Below are 27,243 nucleotides of genomic sequence, written 5' to 3' on the forward strand. Positions count from 1 at the left end.
GTGGTCAGAGGCGACTTCAAAGCAGTCATGGAATGCGCTAAGGCTGCCACCAAGACACCCTCCTCCCACAGAAGCCCAAGTGCCAAATGATTTGCAGGGTGGGCCACCAGACTAGGCCTATGCGATGTTGTTATGGCCGGATTTTCTGATTAGATGGGATCAGCCCCTAGGGGCCCCTCCAACCCAGCCAGAACGTAATCACATCCCTCCTCAGGACCGTCTGTCTATCCATCCAGGCACCTGGGTACCTACCTGAGGATGGGGAACTCGCAATATACAAGCTCATATTATTAAGAACACCACTAAATCTATAGGGATACTAAGAATACTCACTGATTACTAAGGATATCCATACCCTACACCACACTCATACATCAGTTAGTCTCGCGGCCACTCAGACCCAGACTGATCTACCCTAGGGCAGATATGACACACAATCCGGTGCGTCTACACATGGGCCTGCAGAACTCAATGCTCCCTTTTCCAAACGGTTCGCAATCCGGCAAACCTCCACGCCAGTCTCCTCCCTGACGCTCTCACTTATTCAAGCCACAATCCTGTGGGTATACACGCTGGTCTCCTACCCAACGTTCTCACTAACGCCGCATATCAACGACGACCACATTCCTATGAACACCTATATATATATATATATTGGGAAGTCTCTTCACTAAGGGTCTGCTACTACAATATTAGGAGTTAGCCAATTAATATAATGTACCTCTTATTCTTGGCATCATAGGTCCACTTACTCCCTATTTATGTGATCACCACTTACCTGATTGGGATTACTCATCCATTCATGTACCTAGTAAACACCTAGGAGATACATTTACCTAGATTGAACAAAAATATAGGACACATGCCAGTTTGCTACAAACTGGGGGTTATTTTATTAGAACAATATAAACATTTACACAGATCTGTAACTGACAAAGACTATAGATAGAACACACCGCTGAAAGAGAAAAGAATTAAACATACAATAGCTTAGGGAATAAGGACAAGATTAAGGGTGGAGTTCACCTGATTAGTGTGAAGTCTTGTTCTAGCTGTCAGCTGGGTTCCTCTCTCGTCTGTGCCTTGACTCATCTCAGACTCTCTCTCTCTCCTGCACTCTTGGGTACACCTCTGCGCTGATCACTTTGCACTGGACTCCTCTCCCCCACGAACTGTCTCCACCTTCCAGCTTCAATCTTAATGGTTCCTGCCGCTCTGATCACCGTTCATTCCACTAGCTTGTTCACTCTGTCTCTGCACCAATGTCCAAATAACTCCCTCTGCTCCCACAGGTTAGTCCACGATCTCTCCTCCGTCTCTTCTAAAAGGCATTACTTCAGACTCCAGCTATTCACACCTCCTCCTGATAAGTAACTGCTTCTGACTGCTTCCTTCAGTTCCAGCTCACTGACTGTCTGTTTGTCTTCTCTCTGTTCTCCTTCAATTCAAGTCAGCTCTCTCTCTCTAGCTTGAACCCTCTCTGCACTGCCAACTCCACTCGACTGCTTTCCACTCCTCCACCTCAACACGACTGACTGGCTTCGCCACCTCCACTCGACTCCAACTCTACTCGACTCTCTGGCTCCGCCTCTGCACTTCACTGATATAGAATGCTGTTTCCTCATGGAAAGTTCCAGCCATCAGCCTGCCGCCCACCAGGTCTCTGCATCACCTCGCATCAAGGACACACACCCAGCCGGCCGGCCTTTTGTTGTGTCTTCCACACAGAGAATAATACAGCCTACCGATAAGGGCTGGCCCAGACCGGTTCTCTCCAAGTGAAAAACAGCCTTAACTATAAACTTTGCCTTTACCCTGAAAAGCCTCTCAGCTTCATCAAGATGGAGTCCCTCTAGCTCTAGGCCTGTAGGCCTGAAAGGGATGAAATGCCCCTTAGCTCTGTCAGAATACCTACATAAACCATACCAATGTGTCAAGTATGTCAAAGCCAATAGGCAATAGACAGGTTAGAGTCAAGAATAAAGGATCTATTATCATATTAAGCAGCTATCCTCTTCTAGGTCTGGAAAAAAGGGCTTAAAAGGGCCAACACAGGCTAAGAATACCTATACTAGATGTGAGCAAGACTAAGGTCTATATCACTGCTAAATAGAGCCAAAAAAAACTGTGCCATTACAGATGTATGGCGCACATGGAATCCCAGGACGCTCCAATATTTCCACACCTCCGCTGCCCACCATACCCACTCCTGCATTGATCTCCTACTTATGCCTACCAGCGAATGCTGGGTGGTCACCAATATCCAAATCCTAGCTCATGGCATAACTGACCCCTCTCACCTTCTACACAAAGGGGACCCATCAAGAGCTCTACGTCCCATCTGGAACCTTAACACCTGGTTCCTCCAAGGCACCGATCACAAACAAGCCATTGGAAAAGAACTCAAACGGTATTCCCAAACCAACTAGGGCACAGTCGACTCCCAGGGTACGCTGTGGGCAGCTGGCAAGGCCACGATTAGAGTCTACACCAAAGGTTATCTCAAACACAAATGCTTGACACAAAAGAGCCAGCTCTCCAAGCTGGAGGGCCAGGCCCTTCGCCTGGAGCAAAGCACTGTGGTGGCGGATGGTGAGGCTGAACGCCCGCAGCTTGATATGTTGTGAGAAGAAATAAGTTCTGTATTGCTTGAATCAGCCATAATGATGTGGAGGTCCTCCTCAGCTCTAGTTTATGGCTGGACTGACAAAAATGGCAAGCTGCTCCACTGGCTGGCCTCGCGCCCCCTGGCTTTCCAGATAGTTCTGGAGATCCAAGATGACCAGGATTGCATACACCACATCCCTGCAGGTATCGCGCAGGCCTTTGCTAACTATGACACATCCCTTTTTGCAGTGGATAACTTTCAGACACCAGAGTCCGGTTCCCTTTTTTACAAAATGTCCCCCTCCCATGGCTAATGAAACTCTATACACAACATCTGGACCACCCCATCACGTGAGAAGAAATTGAGGAGGTAATCTCACAGGTCGTGTCTGAGAAAACGCCTTGCCCAGACAGGTTCCCAGCGGAGTACTATATTGCATTTAGAGAAACCCTAGTACCCCCTCCTCCACGCTCTGTACTACGAGGTGGGCTAGAAAGGCGCTTTCCCACCAGAAATTGATATGCCCACCAAAGTGGTCATTCCTAAAACAGACACCCCCCTCAGCCACCTGCTCTGAATATAGCCCAATTTCCCTCATTAATACTAAAGTTATAATCTAAGCTACAATCCTGGCCATACACATTAAACCAATACTTAGCACACTAATACATCCAGACCAATGCAGATTCATGCCGAATCCTAGCACAAGGCACTGCCTGAGACGCTTCCATGTTGCACTGGCCTACCACCACCTTCTCTCTCCATACTACGCTTTATTGTTGATCGACTTCGAAAAAGCCTACAATACGGTTGAAAGGCGATACTTGGATGGTGTGCTGGAGTGCTTTGGATTCGGCCCACACTTCCGAAAACTGATAGGAGTACATTATTCCAACCCGTCAGCCAGGGTCCTTACAAATGGAGCACTCTTGGAGGTCTCCCCTATTAGAAGAGGAACGAGACAGTGCTGCCCCCTGTCCCCCCTCTTCTTTGCTCTGGCAATAGAGCCGTTTGCCCATCTCATCCGTGCTGATGTGTAAATACAGGTATGGCGATGGCAGGGAACCCATGGAGACCGTATCGCTCTATATAGGGATGGTGTGTTACTCTTCCTTAATGACCCAGCACGTTCTGGTCTCCGATGCCTCCATGTCCTCCGACAGTTTGAAGCGGCATCCGGCCTGCGCCTGAACCCAACCAAGTCAACCCTGGTGGCCCTCCACATATCAAGGGAATGTGTGGAATGGCAAATAAATATTCTCATACTGCGGCTCACCTTTAAATACATGGGCAATTGGGTTACACTTCTACCAGAACTCACCTGGTCACTCAATAATAGCCCTCTCACCAAGAGAACAAAGGAGAAATTCTATCTGTGGCAGTCACTTGCCCTTAACCCCCCCAGGCCAGATCACCCTGTGCAAAATATTGGTGCTTCCTCGGTTCCTGTACATAATCCAGAATCTCCCACTCCGCCTCCCTTGCAAATGGTTCCACAAATTAGATAGAACGATCACAGCATTCCTCTGGGGGAGTTCGAGGCCACACATGGCCCTCACCCACAGTCAGTGGGCCGCATACATCGTGGGAATGGGAATGACAAACCTCTTTCAGGGTTATATGGCCACTCGCCTCCTGGTAATACATGATTGGTTTACTGGAGAAATGTCTGACCCTGCCTACCAACTGGAATTGGAAAGCCTCGGGTTCTCCTGGATCCAGGCTTTGCTTTATGGAGACTCAATACCTCCGACTCTCCCCGAGGTGACTTAGGCGGCTCTACTAGCATGGCGCAGTATGTTGCGCTATGCTTGCTGAGAGGATAAACTAATGCTACAGACACCCCTGTGGCATTGCATTTGGCTCCAGGGAGTGGGGACGCTGTAGGAATTTTGGAAAAGGGACCTGCTCGGGATCACACACCTGGGAGACATATGGGCAGAGGGGCACATGCGTTCCTTCCAAGAACTGCAAAACATGTACCCCCCCCCCACTACACTCCACCCAGTTTTATAAGTACCTACAGCTCTGGCAGGCCATAGCCTCCCTAATCCCAACGGGCACAACATTTCCAGAGTTCAGCCCACTAGAAGCCAAAATCGTAATGGGGAACCTGGGAAAAGGAAGGGTGTCTCCGATGTATTGCTCACTGGTTGACAACTCCCCTTACAACTAAGATCATATGAGGAATCAATGGGAAGAATGGCTGGGACCGTTGGAAGATAAGGACTGGAGAGACGCCCTAATGGCTCCCCAAACTATCACTATTTCTGCCCGGATTTGCCTAACTCAAATATACTACCACCACTGCGCTTACCACACCCCCGTCCAACTGTATTGAGCTGGCTTTCTTCCTGCCCCTAGATGTCCGCACTGTGCGACAGAGGCCGTGGATTTTTACCACATGGTCTGGTCCTGTAATGCACTTACCCAATACTGGTCGGCAATAGCGACAGAGTTGAGTGCCATACTGGGATGGGAGATCCCACTTAATCCAGTAGTCCTGATACTGGGGGTTATGGAGGGCTGGATGGTTCCCGAGCTGACAAAACACTCCTGGGGTGGCCACCATTTTAGCAAAACGAGACATAGCGGCCACCTGGAAGGACCCCACCCGCCTGTCTCTAAATGGCGCAGAGGAGTGAACCGGTGCGCCATGCCGGAAAGCCAGTGTATGTGGCGAGAGGATGCCCTACCAAGTATGATTGAGTATGGGGCAAATGGTTGGGGCTGGCGAAATGAAGGGACTCTACCCGAATGGAGGTGGATACCAGGGCTTGTGTGGCGGGCAACCCGAAACTGTCTATATTTGGTAATAACTTGGGAGCTCTTGGTATCGTGTTACATGATATATTGTAATGAATTATCGTGCTCTTGTTTTTCAAAACCAATAACATTTGATTATAAAAAAGATATATTAATGAAGTGGTTACAAATTGTGGCAGACTGTGATTTGTTGTCATTACAAGGACAGAAGCCTGCTAGGGACAGCAGTCCACCATGTGTGTGATTGGTTTGAAGTAAAGCGACCATTTAAACAACAAAAAATACAGCTTGGTTTACATAAAGGAAAACAAGATGCGTTTTTAGAAAGAAAGAAAGAAAAGAGGACCTCTGCCTACTCCTCAAAAATGTTCTTTTCGACATTCACAAAGGGGAAAAGGGCGTTTGTGTATGGTTTACCACCTCCTTTGAGGCGTCAGTAAAATATAAATGTTTTGCAACTAGATTTTTGGTCGCAAAACAGGAATACTTATAAGGAATCGGTATTGGGAAGGAATGCCCTAAACTCCCCCTCATACAAATACCGATTCGCTGTGGTTTCCTAAACCCATTTAACAATTCGGAAATCTATTCTGACTAGTTAAATGGGTTTGTACATTTGAAAAACGATTTTAGCGCTTGCAAACCCATCGATTTACTGAGTGAGAGAGCACTAAAATAATTTGACCGTGAGGGCCGAAATATTAAATCGGCTCAAATTTTGTAAATAAACCTGTGATGTGTAGATTTTTTATTTTTTTTTATGTTTTTGTCTAAAAATCTTATGGTATTTAGCCCTGATATTGATATCGTTTGTATTACGTGATGCTGTTTGAAGTAGTGTAAAGTGCATGCTCGTAGGGTGATGCAGTAATAAATGAACAGTGTAATTTCTTCGTTTTCATACTAAAAAAAGTAAAATAACTCGCCAAGAAATAAATGTAAGCTGTGAATGTTGAAAGAGGCTTCTGTGTGGCAGCATGTCGTAAACTGCTAATGTGCCACCTTCCTTCTTGTAGTTTATATATTGGCTATGAATACATGCAAACTGTGCTACAGATTGCCTGTTGTATTTTCAGGTCAAGATGTCGGCGAAAGGTTTTGTGGAACCCGACTCTTCGCAGATGGGCCGGATGGACCTTTCAAGATCAGACGTCATGGCATTCTTGATTAAAAAGCTGGAGCAACTTCCAGAAGGTGACAGGTACTGATGATTTTCTGCTTCTTGAACCATTGCCATCGTGGTGTGTCTGCTTTTTTTTTTCTCCATTTATTTTATAAATGAGAGCGTTACATTGGTATTTAAGTATCACATATATACTTGGCAACACACATTAAGCATAGTATCTAACACATAGTCCCTTCTAATGTTACCTGTTTCCATGGCATAATCTAGACCTGCATAGCACATCTCAGCCCCATAGTCTCAGCAATGTTCAGTCTTACTCAATGTCCACAGTCTTCTCTGCAGGTAGGGCATTAAGAAGTATGCCTCGCCAGCCCCCTTGCATGTTGAGGATGTCTTCAATTGCATACCAAGAAGGGTCCACCATTCCTGTAATGTTACTTGCCTGGTTGGGTGTGCCAACACTACTCATTGTCACCAAATATGACCTAAGCAGGCCACAGCTATCCTTGGTCCTGGCTGTTATGGCTGTTATGTTACAGAACATATGAATATCCTACAACATATGGTTCCTGAGCATGCTACACAGGTCATGATCAGATAGAGTGAAAGAAACAAATATGGTACAATGAGTGACTACAGGGGTGTGTCCTCCCGCATCCTTTCATGTTGCACAGATTGATCCCAAAATACGAACAACCGGCATTTCGAGTTGTCCGAATACGGCAAGGAGCAGCAAGTGCAGTGCCAGATGATCAGAGTGACCTAGTAGGGTGGTAGAAACTGATTCTGGAATGAAGATAAATGAGCCATCACCATACAGGGCTTTATGGGTAAAAAGATACAGTGTTTACTAACTGTGTGGTGCACAGACCTCAGCACCTCACCTGTCGGAGAGCCTGCTGGTAGATGGCAGGCAAAGTGTGCCACCATGTTCTGAACCACCTGAAATTGTGACACAAGAGAGTGATTCATGCCAACCAGCAGTGCATCTCCATAATGTAGGAGACTAGCTATAAGTGCCCATCTAACTGTCTTCCAATAGTACAATATAAGCCACAGAAACACCTTGCTAAGAATGTGAAAAATATCAAAACAGGAACTGCATGTTACATTCACTTACTTTTCTATAGAAAGCTTTTCATCAATTTAAATGCCAAGGTTTTTTTATCACCGTTTTTGGACAAGGTAGATTGCCCAATTCTAGGGGCCACCCGTCATCCGACCAGTTCTGAAGTGCTTTCCCACAAAGAAAACTTTCAGTGTTCCTCCATGTCGTTGGCGGGAACTCTGTTTCATCTATACAGCCACAAAACTGGCTTTCGTTTGGTCAGTGTTTTGACCAAACAACATTAATTAGGTGTTGTCTGCATAAAACCAAATCTCTATTCCAAAGGGCCTAACAGCCTTTGCCAATGGGGCTACATAGATGTTAAAAAGAATAGGGTTTGAAGAGGATACCTGAGACAACCGCGGGTAACACTTGCTATCCTGGATTTGAAAGGGGGGATAGAGACTCCTTGGGATCCACCATCCCAAAAATCTCTCAACCTAGCCAAGGCCAGTGAATGCACCCCAATGTCATAGTCTATTGATCAGCACTGCATGTGACACCGTATCGAACACAGCGGAAAGATCAAGCAATATAAGTACCACTGAGTTTCTAGTGTCCAAATTGTTCCAAATACAGTCAGTGTCAGCAAGAAGAGTGGTCTCAAGGCTATGGGCTGCCCTGAAACCTTACTGGGAAGGATCCAGTATATGGTTGAGCTCAGGATATCTGCAGAGTTGTTTATTGATCAATGGCTCAAACTCTTTAATGGGGAACGACAACAGTGAGATTGGCAGAAAGTTAGAGAGAATGGGAGGATCACCCATCAGGGCAGTGTTTGTGCGTTTTCTTGACCTGCTCTGCTTGAAACAAGTTTGCTTTGTTTATAGTTGCTTTCGACCATGTACAGCACCGATGCAGGTGCCTATGCATGACACCCGTTATTCAAACCTCTAGACTGTTAGGTGGTCAGGTACTTTACAGAAGTGCAGGGGACAAATCGCCATGTGTTTCACCCCTCCAAAACGTTTGCTCACATTCAAGGCCAGGTACAAACTGCTGGCCTCAAGGCTTTGGCTCAACCTTTTGGTAAAGGCAAAATCTGATTGCGCCACCACCTCCGCTTCTGCATTAGCACAAGGTACCTAGAGAACACTTCACACAGTTAAACAAGTTATTTTGCACTGTCCCATGTAGACACTCCCCAGCGTCTGATGAGCACAATGTATTAGATCTCACACTCAGTTCTTAGTGCGCAGATCTCAGAAGATGAGCCAAAAAGGTGCACCATGAGGTTGTTCCCACCACTCACACACACGCAGCATTGTACAATCTGTGGGCAGCGTCACAGTTCCTCCTCCACCCAGTGCTGCATTTTACCCAGGAGACCTGCAACATCAGGATCAGTCAGATTGCAGGATAGATCCAAATTGCAAACCATTAATGTCCTTAGCAGCATGGGAATGGGTCCTGGGAGTTCGGATGTGCCTGTCTGGCACGGCTGATGGGTCATGGAGGTAGCCTCAGGTTCTGCAGCAGCCCATGTTCCTGCCAGGCCTCAGAGGCCGGCCTGCATATGTGGGAATACTACATAACATAATAATAATATAGGACAAAATATTAAAGAGGCAAGTTTCTTTGATCTTGCAGATCATAAAGTAGGGAGTTTCATAGCTTCACAGTGGCTAACAAATGAAATCTATTTCCTTAAGAGACAGTTCCTGTTTTGGGAACTGCTAGCAAAAAGATGGTTTAGAATGATGAAAACAATGAACACGTAGGATGATACAATGTATATATCAAAGAGGCCTGGCTTCTGTTATTCATCACACTGCTGACAGTAGTCAGTGCCTTGATAATGATTGAAGAACCACCTAAATGTAGGCGTAGGATGCTGCACTTTGAAAAGATTGTCACCAGGGGTGGGTCTATGTCTTTTCAGGACTTCTCTATTTACTGGTGGTTCAGAACAAGGTGTGGGCTAATAGGCCATTAGTGTGTCCATCAGAGCTCTATTAAAAGGGACAACCTGTCTGTAGAAGTCTTTCCTGGATATCATTTGCATACAGGCAGTGATTAATTTGTAAATAAACGAGTGCTGGTGCCCAAAGCTCTGCTCAGAAGCCTGGGGTCGGAGCAATTAAATCTTAGTGCAGAGAATACCAAATCTGCGTAGCCTTCAACTCACCTCAGCCCTCTTTAATGCACTACCACACACTAACCCTTAAGCTCAGTCTTGCGGGTTCCTGCTTCCTCCCCTTGTGACGTTTTTCCATCTTTTTCTTCCTTAGTCTTTCCTCTTTGTATGTTTTTCGTTCTCTTGTTATTGGTAAATGTCTCATGTAATAAAAAAAGCAACCGCCAGTCCCAAAAACAAGAGCCGGCGGCCCCCACTGACCATCACCGGCTCAAGTTAGGCTCTGCATACATGTATAAGCGAAGCCCTGCTTGATGGAGTCGGCTGCATGAGGCTGTATACATAGATTGATGGAGAAAGAGATAACATTAGATTACTGCCGAACACCAAAACTCAAAATGATGTCTTTAGTTGAGAAAGATAGTAACCTACTACCTAGGCTCTACCACACATAAATAATTTTATCAATTTAAGGACCATATCAGGAAAGAAAAGTTTTGTAGGATTTTTAAGCAGGATTTTGTGGTTGATGGCGGTGAAGGCTGCTGACCGATCGAACAGAATCAGAGACCGACACCACCATGACCCACAAGTCTCCTGAGAACATCAGGAACCTAATGAACCTTTGACTGAGTGCTGTGCCCTCATCAAAACCCTGCCTCAAAGTGCCAAAAGGCCGTGCTTGTCTGGAAATATCTTCAACTGGCCAAAAGCCAGTTCCTTCTGTAGCTTACCTAGAGAGAGCAGCAGGAAGATCTGACGGAAATGATTCAGATCATCAGGATTTAAGAAAGCCTCATTTTAAAATGACTTCAATCCTTAAGGAAAGATTCCGTGGGATAAACAATTGTTAAAGGAATTTGGGAGGAGCATTTTTATTAATCTGTCCAGATATAAAGTGCCATAGCAGTGCATACATTGATGATCTTATTGGTGAAGAAAGCTGACATATATATGCAGAATTTATGGGAAGAACGTAGCCTTGTCTAGGTTGTTTGGGGTGACAGCACTTAAGAAGTGATATGGGAGTTCCTTTGCATGATTAGGAGCCCATTTACTGTGGTTTTTGGATTCTTACATCAACACTAATATGAGGAAGCCAAGACTGTAAATGTGGATCTAAGAACACAGAAACGTTTACCCTCTTCCAGCTCTGCAGAGTACCAATCCTTTCTTTTGGTTCCACAACTAGGAACAGATTTTTGCTCCCAGAAACAAAGAGCCTCGTCCAAAACTGTGGATAAGAGAACTGGTGCATACATGAAGCAGAGCATCTGGGTTTATGCCGGTGCTCATACTGTTTTGTCAGATTGTGGGCCTTTTCTAACGCCGGAGGTATCTTGAGGTATCACTTCAAGATAAAGGTGTTTCCACTTTTTGGTAGACAGTTCAAACCCCAGATTCCTCACCTAATGAATATCTCCATGTGCCAGACTGGATCCGAACCTTTTTCTCAGCATTGCTCCCCTGTGCCAGCAGGTGACAGTCCTGCTGTGCATCAACTTTGTATCACCTTTGAAGCGACACCGGAGCCACATTTGTGCATCACCCCTCATTGCTAACATCAACTCTTTCTTTCTGCGTCTCTGGTTTCAAATCCAGAGCTTGCTTCTTCAATATTTTCTCATCTTTCTGACTAACATTGCACAAGGGCGCATGTCCTCTGTGAAGAATACAGGGTTAAAATCTTTTAGGGACTGTGTAAGCAAATATCTGTGGCAGATCCCCCCCTATTTATGTCTCTCATGCCCAGGGTATCCACACAACTCCAAGTCTTGCAGAAACTGTGCCTGAATGAATCCTAAGTCGACCTGGGACTGCAAAACTAAACTCTACGGAGGTCAAAACTGTTGGAAGGCGCATATGGGTCAGTCCAGGGCAAAATACTGGAAGTGAACCTCTTTCCATCTTCGAACCCATTCCCTCAAAATGTCCTCTTTACACTCCAAGTTGCCAGGTAAGTCTAAGTCGAAATTAAAATGCAAGTAGTCGAAGCATGACTAACCCTCGTCTTACCACTCTTGTTCAGAAAAGGACGTGAAAATGCCTCCTGATCTTGTTCTCGAACCCCTACCTCGGAACCAGTTCCCCAGCAGATCGCAATGCATCCAGAATTCCGAGGGCCATTGGCGACACCCCTACAAGTAGAGGTTTTTAAAGAAGAAATGTTTCGTATCTTCAGCACCCTTTGGGCTCCCTGTGGCCCTTTTCCCGACCAAGTGATTTATCTGTAGCTCTTAATCCCACTGCAGAGCATGCGGCATATTCATGGCCAATGTTCAACTTGATTTTGTACTCAATGCAATGATTCATACTGGTCCTTGCCATGTCGACTCTGGCACTGACTCGACTGACCCCAGAGAAATAACCTATAGTGTTATCAGACTCTGAAGCAAACCTGACATAACCTTGACCAAGTCGCACTGTCCACAACTTTTTGCGCAGCCGGTTCAACCTCATTCTGACTTAGACATAACTCTGGCATTGCCTCATATGCTGCATATTCCTTTGACCTCACACTCACAACTCAGTTAACACTGTGATACTGAAGACCTTGGGGATGATGCATCCCGTTATTATGATGACACATTTTTTTATGGACTGTCAGGATGCTAGTGGACTAGACACCTGCCTGGACACAAGATTGTCTCTCACCCTAGCCCTTTCACAGAGGGATCACATCTATATGCTGTGGTAATCAGACTGGTTGCAAATGTTTTAGGCCTGCAACTTCCATTAGTTGAAGGTAAGACTAGTATCCTTACAGAGGTCCTCCAACTTGGACAGCTTTCTATAGAACTGATTCTACATTTTGAAGCTGATGAACACACTAATGGTTATTTGGGCCAAGCCTTTTTCTTGCCCACCAGAAAATAGACAAGCCGCCAGAAGGGTGGTGAATGGTGAACTTACAGACAGAGCTTGTATCTCACTCATGTAATGAGCTGAAGTTATCTATATATGGAAGACTGTTTAGAGACTCAGTTGATGCAAAGGACAGCCATTTATTAGCTCAAAAGCACATATTAAAAAAATTGACAACAAATTTATGTATTCACTGTGGAGTTACAAAAGGTTTATGTGGCAACATATGGACCAGAGCTTTAAGAAAATGCATCACAACAGTTGCTTTAGAGAAGGGCAGTTGGTCTGGAAAATGCAAAAAAGGCTGACAAATATTCTTTAACACTGCCCTCCGCGGAGGAGGAGCTACGTTGCGAACCAAGATGGCCGCATAAGCTCCCGGCTCCGTCGACCTCCACCGGCGGCTCGTCTATCCTGTTGTCTATCCTCTACCCCCTATGTCTGGATGTATGAAGGTTGCCTGATGCCAACGGTGCCGCCCCGGACCTCCTACCTTATTCGGCGACGGAGTTATGTCGGGTCCCATCTTCGGCCTCCTCCAGGGCTGCCGCCGGGACCTCGATTCCTGAACTGTCCGAGTGGGAACTGGTCAACATCGGCTGTAGGACCAGGATCGTGGCCGGTCTTCCAGATTCGAATAACTCTTTGCACTTTCGATTTGTGACCTCGTTGATGGAGAGAGCCGGAGAAGAGACATCGTGACGTGCTGTGATCCTCCTGAACCGTGGCTGGGGGCTGTGTGCCTGACCCTCGTTTCCCGGGCCGGGGGCTGAAGGGCTGCACCCACGGCTGGTGACTGTGTTGAGCGTGCCAGTTCGGGGCGCCCCTGTTGTCGAGATCGCCTGAATGTGTGCCCGGAGCCCGGCGATGTGGGCTGGAGATTGTGTCCCCCTCCGTCCTCTGGGCCCCGGGATGGAGGGGACGGATAGCGCACATTCATTGAGTTCCGTAATGGCAGCGATTGGGGCGCTCCGCTCACAATTCACCATCACGTATGTCTCTCTGGTGGCAAAGCTGGACGATGTTTGCTCGCGACCGGCCACTGACGCTGCGACACCTAAAGAGCATTTTGTGGTCCCGTCGAGCGATTTGACCCGCCATCTTAAGGTGCCCGAGCGGCAGCCCGACTTCGCTCTTTTGGGAGTCTGCCCCACTTCTCCTTCACCCGTTACAGTGCCTGGTCTTCCCCTCACGTTTCCTATCCGATGGAGTATCGTCGCTGGAGGTTCTGATCGTCAATGCCGAGTCTCAGGGTCCTGTTGTAGGGGACTGCCATTCTTCTTTGTCCTGGCCCGTCTGTATAGCGGAGGCCGCCATTTTGTGTTCGGACTTTGTTCCATCTTCAGTGCCTTGGACTGCTGTGGACGCTTTGTCTGCCTCTGGTCGGCTGTGGCTTGGTTGGTGCGTGCTTCGGGAAGTATTCGCACTGGTCAGGGCTGATTCCGGCTTTGAGTTGTTCTTGCTCCTCGCCACTGCTTTGGACTACCTGAGACGCTCTTCCTGATTGCATTTGCTGTGACTCTGGCGATAGGTCTCCTCGTGATACTTGCAGGATTGACTTTTACTTTTCTGGGATTGCTCAGTTCATTTTTTGCCGGGATTGCACCGAGTATCTCACCGGGCCTGGGGTGGGGTGTGGGGGTTTCTTATTGGTGACTGTCCTCCCCGTGTTATTGCCGAATGTTTGCTTTGATTGACGATGATTGTGCCTTGGGGAGGTCACTGCCGGCGGGGGGTACCGGGTGTCCGGGAGTGTGTCTGTTTCTCTCCTCCTCCACTTCTTTTCCCTTTTTCTCTTCTGTGGGGCAGTTCCGGGGCGACAGGCACGCTGTTAGTGGGTTAGGCCGTAGCCATTACAGGGGTGCAGGGTGGCGGTGTGGGGGGGGTTTGTTATTTTAGTTTGTTTTGTTCTATGGTCTCTATCGCTCTTTTACGGCTTTGGGAGGGCTTTTTCCTCTTTAGTAGGGTTGGCTGTCTCTTGGTCTTGCACCTTTTTCTTTTTCTGGCGTCTCAACAAGCCTCTGTTTCTCTGTTCTTGGGGGGTGGGCTTTCTGGGATGATACTTAGTAATGTTGCTTTCTGTAGTATTGCTTGCTGCCCAGTTTGGCCGCCGCGGCTGCCTAGATTTCATAGTTGCTGTAGTCATTGCCTATCTCCGACTGTATATGGGGTACGTCTTCCCTCGTCTCTTTTGTGTATTTCTCATGTAAGGTGTGATGTCCTTGTTGTTGCAGCCCCTACTCTTCTCCTAAGAATTTAAAATGAAAACCTCCTATCCTGTGTTGCGAACCTCACAGCCACGTCTGGATTAACTTGAAATATCCTGATTGTTGATTGACCTATGTTTCTCCTGTTCCTATTTACTGTCTTTGCGACATGCCATGGTGGTTGTGGGCCTGCGCATGTATCTCCTTACTTTTTGAATAAAGGTTTTAAAAAAAAAAAAAACACTGCCCGCCGCAATAACTTGCTGGGCTAAAGGCTGCACATAAACCAAAACATCAAACAACTTTGCCTGTAATGGGACCGGAATTACTCCTGGTTACAAATTTATCCCTGCCACATGGGTAACTGTTTTTAAAGAAGGATGCCTGTCTGCTGCAATTTCCAGGAATGGAGGTGTAGATTGTGCAAACCGGAGTACAATACCCTGCCCTTCTGTTGACAGAAGATCGTCTTGAATCGGCAGCCGTAACTGAGGACAGATGCTCATGTCCAGAAGTTAAGATAGCACACTGTCCAGCCCAATCGGAAGTCCCCAGGATAACTTGGGCCTGGTTGTGTCTGATCCTCATACATATCAACAAGAAGAGAGGTAGGGAGAAACAACACTCTTATTCCCCACTGAACATTATGATTATGAACAACAATGAAAGAGTGTTAGTAACTTTAAAGGAAAGGGGTATTCGATAGACACACCAAATAGGCGTTGTTCTCTTTTGTGCTCGAATACCCCTTTCCATTAAAGTTACTAACGCTCTTTCATTGTTGCTCATAATGTGTCTGATCCTCTTCAGATCTCTGGGCAGGAGAGGTAGGGTGAGAAAGCATACAAGAGCCCTGTGCTCCAATATTGGCAGAATGGCTCTCAGAAAGAGAGCCTTCTTGGGCATTCCAGCACACAGAAGTGCTGACACTGTGTTCTTGGCAGTGTAGATAGATCGAGCCGGGATTCTCCCCTACACCAGCTTCGGGTGTAGCTGCCATACATGATCCAATAGGTGTTGCCAGCTGAGATTTTTAAAATCCTTAAAGACCTTAGGACTAGGAAAGCAGATACACCTATTATATCATCTACGCACCATTGCGATGAGATAGCGACCTTCTTTGTTGAAAAAGTTTGCACCAGTTATCAATCCTTTCCTAAAACCTCCACCTTTCCCACCCTTGTGAGGTCTAGCGGGGGGTCCAATGTCACCCTGGTAACAATTCCATGTCAGTCGGAAGACGAATTTTTTCGGCTGAGCAGTAAAATCAAAACTGTCTTCCCTTTGGACCCTTTGCAACCATCGCAATTTATGGAATCCCTCTCCATTTTTATGGACCCGCTCTGCAAAATACTCAACTCTTCTTTCTCAACTGGGATGGTTCCGGCCCCCTGGAAACAGGCATGGGTCTCCCCTATCTTGAAAAAACCGACACTTGGATCCCACCAAACCAGAGAATTTCAGACCCATATCCCTTCTTCCTTGGGTAGCCAAAATCGCAGAGGCGCATGTTAACAACGTGCTAACTCAGTTTGTTAATTCCAATAACATTCTGGATCCCTCACAGAATGGGTTCCGTCCGGGCCATAGCACGGAAACTGATCTTCTGGCCACAACTGAGCACCTGCGGTTTATCATGGATACTGGTCAAATTGCGGCGCTGTTCTTGTTAGATCTCAGCGCCGCCTTTGACACGGTGTCCCACGGTACATTACTTCAGAGGCTTGAGGAGGCAGGGATAAAGGGCCTGGCCTTGGAATGGTCCTTCTTGGACAATAGATCTTTCCGAGTTTCTGTTCCCCCTTTTTCCTCCCAGATCCACTTTATCGATCAGGGGGTTCCCCAGGGATCGGCCTTCAGCCCATCGCTCTTCAATCTTTACGTCCAGCCTCTGGCTGCGGTCGCCAAGCAATGGGACCTTACTATGGTCTCCTACGCTGACGACACACAGCTTGTTATCACCCTGGCTGAAGGTTCCTCCCCTTCTGCTTCTAGATTTAAAGAAGGTATGACTGTGGTAGCAGAATGGATGGCGGCCAACATCCTGCAATAAAAATGCTGGAAAAACTGAGATTCTGTTGGTGGGGAAAAACTTCAAATTGTGGAATGAGCAGTGGTGGCCTACTGTCCTGGGGGCAATACCCACGCCCAAGAGCGTGGTAAAAAATCTCGGAGTTCTAATGGACTCTCACTTTTCAAGCTCATACTAAGCAAGTTGCCGCCACGTGCTTTGGCATTCTGCGAGGCCTTCGACCCATTTTGAAGTATTTTGATCCACCAATACGACAACTGATCGTTCAGGCTACTATCCTATCTCGCCTGGCCTATGCGAGCTCCCTTCTTTTGGGGGCAAATAAGGCGGAAACACTCAGAATGCAGCATGTCCAAAATTTGGCTGACAGAGCTCTGGTGGGTCTCCCACGTTTTTGCTCTGCCACTAGTACTATCCGGAGGCTGCACTGGCTTTCCGCAGAAAAGCGTATTCACTTTAAGATCTTGAAATCCCCTAGCCCTGCCCTGTTGGGCAACATGCTCACCCCTTATGTTCCATCTCGTCCACTCCCCTCTGCCGAGCAACATCTGGAGGTTGTGCCTAAAGTTAGGCTTTCCTGGGTGGGTGGACGTTCTTTTAGCTACCTCGCGCCCAAGCTTTGGAATTCCCTGGCCTCACATATTCGTGCTATTGACTGCCTACTTGTTTTTAGGAAAGCTATCAAGACCTTTCTCTTCCCTTCAATGTAACCTGTTACAGGTTTTACCGCTACTTTTCAGTTTGGTATATGTTGTTTGTGCCCTCTTCGTGGCCAGCGCCGGGGCGTCCCGATGCTGGGGCAGCTGTGTGCTTTATAAAATTGTTAACATAACCGTTCATCCGTCCTGGCATTCAAAGATCCTGCCAGGTGGTCTACGACAAGACCGAGTACTTATTGGACCAGGCGTGTCTCCTTTATGATATGAGTACTGGGGCCTTTGTGAGTGGAACCACGTATATTCTCTCAGGACTCTCTGGACAAATTTTGACCATTAGGGCATTTGCTGGGCAAAAGGATCATTGCAATCCATGCACCACCATTTTACTAGATAAACTGATGCTATGGACTAGAGCAGCATTCCTGTCAAAGATCCATAGCACCAATTTATTCTGGCACCTTTTCATGTCAGATAATCCATCACCCTTCTGGCTTTCTTTACTCCAACTCCCCTCTAAAAAGAGGGGTCAGGCTCCATCACTTGGACCCCAAGAGAGCTTTGAGTTTTTACATTGATCGCACCAATGGCCATCGGGTGGACGGTCAGCTCTTAGTTGGGTTTGCTGTGATGAAGAAAAGTAAGGCAGTACAGAAAAGGGCCATGTCAAGGTGAATAGTCTTCTGTATAAAAATATGCTACGGATTGGCCAAGAATATACCCCTGGAGGGGCTAAGGGAAAATTTGCGTAGGCTGCCACCACTGCGTTGGCACACGGAGTTTCTGTTCGGAACATCTGCCAGGTGGCAACATGGGTGTCAGTCCATATGTTCAAAAACACTACAGCCTTTATAGCCAGGTCTAGCGTGAAGGGCACTTTTCCGATTCAGTTCTGAAGGACTTTCTGTTCTGAGCCAATCCACAGACCCACTACATTGGGCGGAACAGTCTGACGCGTGGGGGTATTCACAAGGTGAGGAATCTGCACTTAAATAGAGTACCCACCAGAAGAAATTGAACTTGTTCTATGAGATGGAGGATGAGTAAGATATTTAGAATGTATATCCCATATTGCCAGTTTTAAACATTGTAATAACGTGTTACTATTTAGCAAATTTAATGGTACTCTATTTACCTGCTTCAGAAGGATGAAAGACTGAATCGGCCATGCCTGGGTGTAGACTCATGCCATTTAAATCACTGCATATCTCAAGGATGAAAGACTGATGCAGACCTGCTGTCATCTAAACTCTTGATCTGCAGATCACTGCACAACTCAGCGGCAACCATGCGCCCTTTTTGTACAGATTAATGCTTCTCTTTAAGTAGATGAGTCGAAGACGCAATAGATAGAACTAAAGAGGTCTACACCACCGACCAAATGTGCTCCAGAACCTTGACCCCCTGACCTCCTTAGTTCCTCCCCCCGCCACCCCGCCTTTCCGAGGAAGCAACAACACACTGGCAAAGCCGGACTGGGAGCTTAAAACAGCAGTGGCAAAAATGATACATTCAGCCCCCATGTGCAGACACGCTAGTGCGCCTCAGGACCAGTGCAACTCTAGCATGGAGGTCTCCTGGAGGTCGAAACGGCCTACAAGTGTCAAAGCCAACTTCCTGGGGCTCCAGCCTCCCGGGGGATTGGCTGCTTGCCCGGCGGGCCAGTCCGGCCATGGATGCGGACACATTAATCCAGGCTTATCCAGCGTTCTTCCAGGAATTTCGGAGCAATGCCAGGTTTCATAATAACCATTTGCTTTGTGACTCGTGCTCATTTAGGTTAATCACATGCCAATTTATCTCGGAATGAAACCCTGGAAGCACGACAGAGCTGCAGCCTTCAGGGGCTGACCTTGGCCATCAATGGGACGAACAAATGGCTGAAATGTTAGTTTGACTTGTCATTCTGTAATGTTCTCATGTCTTTGTAGGAGTTGATTAAGTCCTACACTATGTATATATTATTTTAGTCTGTTCTTTATAAAAACAGATTTCTTACACAGTCATTACAACGAATAAAAAGTAATCATATCAAAGCAGCCATAAATATAAAAAACAATCAGTACACAACAATGTTCGACTAGTCATCATCGATTTTAGATTTTATGCAAAAACCTTCCATATTCACAGCCTTTGCTGTGGATGAATTTATGGGAGTCGGTATGTATAGGACAAATCTGCAAAGCAAAGGAGCTCCTTTCAATAATATGGAGTGAGGAGGTGGACAGCTATAGCCTTCTTTTTTCACAGAAAGCATTCTCACTGCAATAATATATTTATATTATAATTAACTCGTTTAATTTTGGGCTGGAGAAATCAATTGAAAATGTCTGTGAATAGGCACAAAGTTACAACCTTGCTTGTGTTTACTAATGGTCTCCTCTGCCTGTCATATCCCTACCTAAAATGGCGACAGATCCTTATTTTTGCGTGATTTCTACCACAGTGGCGAAAAGGGAAAAGCAAATTCAAAAACGGCTCCAGCTATCGCATATTGGTGCCAAAGGGACCGAGGAGTTAATTCAAATAAAAGATTGGACCTTTTAACAGAAATGGGTACTTGTTTTTGGCCAACCAGATTAGGACACTTGCAAGTTGCTTGAATGTTCACGGGTGAAACTTTGTGGTCGGTTTTCATGAGGGCCTGTCCTTGGCTATATTGACACCTGCTCAGTGCCAAGATACCCACCCGGGTGAGAGAGCACTTAAGAAATCTCACAACATTTTGATTTGCCAACCTTTAAGCACACAGTACTTTCTGATGGGTAAACGTGGAAAAAGTACACACAGTCCTTGTTAACCAATGCTTTTAATATTCTCTCAATTGCAGGAAAGTGTTTGCTTACGGATCCGTCTTCCTCGGAATCAACAGCTCCTTTGCTGGTCTGATCGGAAACAGTTTCTTCAGACGCATCCTAAATGTCACTCAGGCTCGCTTTACATCTAGTTTGCCAATGGCCGTAATTCCATTTTTGACAACAGTAATTGTTTATAATGGGGCTGTAACCACTCCATTGCTTTCAGGTAAGTCTCTGCAGATTGTGTGTGTTACTTTAATCACGTGTGTAATGTTTGTTAGGCTTTGCAGCCAAAATGTATTTTTTAAAAACATTTTTTAGCCACTTCAGAAAGTTTAGTGTGGGCTTTGACACAATGACTTTCATATAATCACAGTACGCACCTCTGCTGTGCAGTAATTCTATCGTTATGTTTGTTGTAAATAGGACCTGGAGCCTGGTATCATGTAGGTTACTTTATTCAAGTCTTCAAGATGATAAGTCAAGTTACAGAGAAGACCCACCAGGAGTGACTAGCTTGGCACTCAGCCTGCCTGGTTCCAACTGCCAGTTGTCACCAGGCTAAGCCACAAACACTCCATGATGTCACCCAAGGTTCTAGTGGTGACATCATGTGAGTGACCATGAAATCCCCAGAGGTAGAAAGAAGACAGGCTAAATATAACACCGTTATTGTTGTTGTCGCATACATAAGTGATGTAAAATGTGACTATAATTTAACTATATACTTGACTATAACTTTGTGTGTAACCTTTTGCCTGCTAGGGCATCCCCCACTCGCCCACCCACAGTACCTCCACCCACCCAACATCCCCCTCGCCATGCTAAACCCTTTTTGGGATGTTAAGGATACCTCTCTTTTAAATCTTCATTGCTTTTTTCCACAAAAGTTTTTTACGCTATATTTACTTCCCTATTTTTCACCATCCTTTCTGAAATTTAAAAGGATTCTAAAAGTACCCAGGGCTTGTAGATTCCCATGAAAGGAACTGAGAAAATTGCCAAAATATACCTGAATTGTGTTTCTTTGTGGGGGAAATGGGAAAGACATGCTGTGCATGAGAGTGTATGTTTTTTTTCTGAAAATAGCATCAACGAAAGGTTTGCTCTGCTAGGATTCTCATCTTAAAATGCAGAAGAGGGGGGGCAGGGAGCAAAAGGAAAACTAGGTCCAGTACCCACGCTCCCAAGGCTAATGTGGTAATCACTGAAGAGTGACTGTCCCGAAAGAAAGAGAAAGCTGGCCAAATCGGCCGCGAAAAGAAATAGTGAGCGAGACTCACTCACAGAATAGGTAGGAAGCGAACTATAATGAAAGTCTGGGAATTCCTCCTTTTGGAAAAAGTGCCCTCACACACCCGTGCGCGTGTCATGCTTCATCATCGGGCGTGGCTCCTCGTGGGGGTGGCGCTGCAGTCCTCTTTCTTTAGGAACAGTCACCCTTCAGTGATTACCAGAAATCTCATCTTCCCATCTCTCAGAAGCAGGGAGTGTTTCATCAAAATAACAATACTTTTTCCGCTGAGTTTGCATTTTTGTAAGAGGTAGTTCATTTTTCCAAAATGTTGTCCTTTCAGCCTATTTGCAGTTTGTAGTGTAAACAGGTGTGAAACTCATGGGTGATCCTGGAAGGTATACATTTCTGAAAAGTAGGCACAGGACTGGATTTACCAAGAGGTCATTTGTGTAACTCCTTCCAGGCATTATCAAAGAAACTAACTGTTGAAAGAAAAAACGAATGAAAATGAGTGGGGAAAAAAACATCAATTTTTGACAACATTTTTACCTGTAACTTTTTGTCATAATGGCCGATTTACTAAAGCTATGTCACACAAATGGTGCTTGGAGTCTCAGAAGAATACCTAAGGGTCCTAGGTCATCTGCAATTATGCACAAGATATGAATAGGTCACCTCACCCACTTGTTGTGACGTGCATCATCGGTGACCTATCCACACCAGCGTAGGTTTAGACAACTTTTGTGGACTTTACCGCTAACCGGTAATCTACGTACAATTTGGCTGGATAGTTGCAGGGACCCAGATAATTAAAAATATTGCGGGTTATACTGCTTTGGAGTTACCGTTTTTATTAATGGAGTACCCCGCGGTATCCAGTCATATTTTTATCTAAGCTCCTGGATAGTGGTTGAGTCAGCCAAGGTGGTATTTACCTACCTTGGTGTGGACAGATCACAAATCATGAAGCATGCCGCAACAAGTCGGTGAGGTGACTTATACATGTCTTGTGGATACCTTCAAAAATGACTTACAACCCTCTAAGATGTCCTTCTGAGAAACAAAGCACCATTTTGTGTGATACATTTTGTTTTGGGAGGCGGTGCCTGGGTAATATCCTCTCACTCTTTCTAGCTGGTAATACAATTTACAAAAGCAACAAACCGTTATGTCCAACAGACCCTTCTGATTCCGGGGATATATAAAGGTTGTAGGTCCTTCCAAAAACATGCCATACCCAGAGACAACTGGGTTACACCTTCTAGTGATTTCTCATTGTGTGATGACATAACTATTCATATGGTAAAATATAAACATATGTATATTTGAATTATATACAAGATACTGAGTTTAGGAACAGTAGTTGTTTGTATATCTTAATCATGTGATTCAGAGGGCATTTGGCAAAATGTCTTCTTTCTTGCTCACTGGCTTACATTTGAAAGCCACAAATGCAGAGAGATCAAATTGATACTAACATATGCTCTACTATTCTGTGTTCCCATATGTCTCCCAGTTGCGTGGTTAGGACAAGCGACTGCGACACAAAACACCCCAAAACTCTGCCAGAGGGCACACTATCTCACCCAGCAAAATCAAATTCTTTTTACAGTGCCCCATCAAGTGTTTCTGACAGCAGAGCCAACTGAGATTGCTCTGTTGGAAACTTGGTTGTTTTCCCACCTCTTAACAAACCCTAATGAGACCATAAGCCCTTTCCACAAAAAAAAAGATCTCATATGCTGAGCAGAACTGCCCTGAATACAGGTAAAGAGGGTTCACCAAAATACAATCAGACCCATTAGCCTATAGTTTCATCTGCCATCCTCTTCTTAACATTAATATCTGCTTGATTTAGGTGACTTGAATTGCGCTACGTGTACAGTGGTGAGAGGTGCCCTGGCTGGCTCGGTGGTAGGAGGCCTGTACCCCATTGTATTAGCATTGCCAATAAATGCTGGACTCGCTGCCAGGTAGGTTGTCTTTTCCATACAAATGTATGAATAAATTGTTTGGAATTTTGTAAATGAAGGTGCTCCTAATCAAAGTGACTTCCCTAATAAACGTATGTGTGTTATTCTGTGAAATATAGATAGGGCGCTGCAGCAGCAAAGAGCATGAATGCGCTTGTGCCTTTTCGCACCCTGCCACCTATAGCTCCTGAAGCACGGTGAAGCCAAGGCTTTCACATACAATGTTTAAAGAAACCGAAGAATAAGGAAAATAAATCAAAAGAAGGTAAAACTGTGGTTCAACAGATGAATGGACATGGAACATATAAATATTAACAATTCCCAAATAACTTAAATTTCAACAACGGGGGGGGGGGCAAAGGAGAGATGAAAGGAACATAGAGGGAGCAGGTGGAATAGCTGGTAAGAGGAATTTAGAAGAAAGGATGAGTGAGGTTCTAGGAATGTATTTATTGGTATCACTATCACGTGCCTCCATTACATCCTCGTCTTTCCTGTTTTTAACATCACTTTACCTTGCACCTTTTGTCGGGCCCATTACGTATTCCTCTTTGTGTCCTTATTATAGCAGCGTTGTGTTTCTAATTCCCTCCTTGGAATGTATTCCTGCCCATAGTTCCCTCGTTTACTGTCCCAATATTTGCCCTGTGTAAGGTGTGATTTGTCTCTTTCACCGCAGGATCCACTTTAAATACCGAGTAGCAAAGCAGGCGACCTGGTGTAGGGGACTGTGGTTGTTTAGGAAGTCTAAGGCCATAGTCCTATTACTAATGATTACTGATGTAGCGCACCCTACACGCTGAAATGATTCTTGGCACTTGTACATTAAGTGCTTGTATTATCAATTTTACTGAGACAGATCGTTTTTACTCGGGTCAGGTGGGTACTAGGATCATTTGTTCTATAATGTGAATACACTGAGTTAGGATGGATCTGTGCCATTCCGGGTGTTTACAGAAGTGTGACCTGTCCATGATGGCCTGTCCAGAAGGACCGGGATTTTGTGCAGGTAAAGCACAATAGTGTTCACATACATCATGTATCTGTTATGGCTAGCTTTGTTTTGGTACAGTGCATTGTATTGACATGTAGAATGTTGGAGCTTTCCATAGGGACACCTCGCAGTCAGAGTTGCATTAGATACTTTCTTCCTGCCACATTAGTTAAGCAACAATGTTCTTTTTTGTGATATCATTTTAATAGACATTTTAATGGCACAAAAACCTCGCCGATATTACGTCCCCTGGCACAGTGTATTCTAGAATCCTAGTCCGATTATATTACGTGGTTGAGATATAATTTGCCATGATGTGATTAAAGATGCTGATGCCAGTCTGTTGCAGGAAGTCCTCAAGTCGGTACAAGCGCCCCTAACTGTAAAGCCCACCATTTCCCAACATGCCAAAGGAAGTACACATCACTACCTATCGGAGACATGCCATATTTGGAAAGATGGAGTAGGGAGTTTGCACAACACGTGACTGTGATATTGGTTTGGCTGCATTGTGACCTAATAGGATCCAGTAAGGTGAAACCACAGGCTCTCAGTATGTCCTCCCAAACCATACTGACCAAAAACCCTAAGGCCAGCATACAGTCCATGGAGGTATACAAAAAAGTAGTGGATGGAATTCTTGAACTAATCTCACCCAGTGGTAATTACTCTAGACCCCACTCCATCGTTATTTTGCACATCGTGCCACCTCAGTTTGGACCCAGCCATATGCAAATCAGTTTTTACACTGCTCCAGTGGAAAAATCCAGCCCGTACCCACAGGCAAAGTCCTCCCTGGACGGCTTAGCCCTAGTTCGAGCTCCTCAGCTACGTGTAACTCTGTTTCAGTGACAGTGTGCATGGGACCCACATCTAGGTAAACCCATCCCACCCAGGGTGACACTCTAAAGTGTACTAAAAGTGATGGTTGGAATACTTGAATTAATCTCAGCCACTGGTAATTATTCGGTGCTGCATCCCAGTCCATCCCTATTTTGCACACCATGCTCCTCAGTTTGGACCTAGCCGTATGCAAATCAGTTTAGACCCTGCTCCAATGGGAACAGGACAGAGCCTACCTGACCCGAAACACGAGCAACCCAGGACAGTGCGAAACTGGTCCTGGTTTGCTTGTGTTCCAGCTCAGGAAGGACCTTGCCTGGCAGTGCTGTGCTCGGCTGGGCTGGACTGTTCTCATTGCAGCAGGGTCAAGGCTGATTGGCATGGGGCTCGGTCCAAACTGAGATGGCATGATGTGCAAAATAACTATGAACTTGAATGCAGCACGAGAATTTACACTGTAATATGTCGAAATCGTGTAAGAAACCAGTGGATCTGCCATAATATACAACAAGAGTAACATGGCGGCGGGATGAACTGTATTTAACACTTTGAAGGCACAGTCCTCTCTTTATGCTTATGTGTTGTTCTCCAATGAGAGCAGGTTTAAAGCTTAAAGTCAGCCTGCTTCATTCATGTGTAATGCAAACATTGAGAAAGGCATGAAGCCAAAATGCACCTGTTTGCTGTATTAAACCTTGAACTGAGACCCAGTATAGCCAAAAATAAAAGGGAAATTCCTGGAAAATTCACCAGTTCTACTTAACTGCATAAATATGTAAGCAGTAACAACCGTATCAACCTCCGATATTTACCTTCCTTCTCCTTTTTCCTTCCATAATGCAGATATAATCTCCAAGAAAAATTCACTGCATGTGGACTTTTCTGTCTGAAGAGGAATAGACTTTTTTTTTAGAACTCCATAAATTAATGAATTGGAACTTTTCAACATAAAATCAACTTGTGAGCATTCCCGGTAGCCCAGTCGTTGCGTTGACGGGATTAACTATAGTTATAGACGGGAATGCGGTTTTTAACAAAAAAGTTCCCGCCTGCAGTGGTATATCCAAGAGTTACACAAAGAAATTCAACAGAATTTCGAATTTGCTAGTTTTAGAGCCTGGCCTTAAAGAAGATGGTATTTACTTTAGTTATGCCAGTTAATAACAAGCAAAGTAATGTTGGTGCGTATTCTCAGAAGTATTTTTATATGCTAAAGATTCTCCATATTTTATCCTTCTTAGGTACAGCTCTGCCCCCATGCCAGAGAAAGGGAACATGCTGCGCTTTTGGATGTCTGTGTCCAAACCAGTCTTTAAAAGGATGAGCTACGTTTTCTTACTGCAAGCTGTGTTTGGCGCCTACATAAGTTCCAGGCACTATTCTCTATACTTAAAAATGCTGTCCCTTCCCGAACCGAGAGCCGATGCAGAAGAACTGAAGGAGTAATGTTGTTTGTCAAGTTAATGAAAGTGTATAATTTGCAGAATAAATCTTTGTAAATAAAACCTGAATCGATTTAACATTGATTTTGATAACGCATCCCTTTTGTTTTTCACTGCAAACCAGCTCTGATTCTCCCAGAAGACAAATTTGCCTGTTTTTGCTGCTTCACCTTCCATAAAGCCCTTTATGTTCTGGAACGGTAGATAAAATATCGAACAGAGCATGCGCAGTGCAGCAAGCAGGTGTGCCGTGGGACCATCTTGCTCTCACACTCCGAATTGTGACTTCCATCTATTGGTTGAGGTGCTGGGTGGAGCTATGTTCGTCCAATGAGCATGTGGGCAGCTCTATGGTGCGGAATATTCTTCCAGGCTTGGGAAGGAAATCTGAAAATACAGCTCTCCTTCAGACTTGCAGATACCATACTGCCCAAAGTTTACAGAGGAGGTTCCAAGTTGTTGAAACTTGAGGAGCCACTCAAGAGTTGAGGGGGGTCTTCAAACATTTGAT

At 45.4% G+C, this 27,243-nt stretch overlaps 1 protein-coding gene across 4 annotated transcripts in view; it reads left to right on the top strand.

Moving 5' to 3' along the window:
• The window catches only part of LOC147696854 (transmembrane protein 126A-like), a 59,277-nt gene extending 32,461 nt beyond the window's left edge, over window positions 1–26,816 (top strand). For all 4 annotated transcript variants that reach the window (XM_086933919.1, XM_086933920.1, XM_086933918.1 and 1 more), the window contains exons 2-5: window positions 6,451–6,575; window positions 20,276–20,469; window positions 23,339–23,453; window positions 26,532–26,816. In XM_086933919.1, coding sequence (XP_086790045.1) covers window positions 6,457–6,575; window positions 20,276–20,469; window positions 23,339–23,453; window positions 26,532–26,736 — 633 coding nt within the window. In that variant the 5' untranslated portion in view covers window positions 6,451–6,456 and the 3' untranslated portion in view covers window positions 26,737–26,816. The remainder of the gene's footprint in view (window positions 1–6,450; window positions 6,576–20,275; window positions 20,470–23,338; window positions 23,454–26,531) is intronic.
• Window positions 26,817–27,243: the final 427 nt, after the last annotated feature.

This window comes from Lissotriton vulgaris, chromosome 8 (assembly GCF_964263255.1).
Source record: "Lissotriton vulgaris chromosome 8, aLisVul1.2, whole genome shotgun sequence".
Classification (NCBI taxonomy): Eukaryota; Metazoa; Chordata; class Amphibia; order Caudata; family Salamandridae; genus Lissotriton; species Lissotriton vulgaris.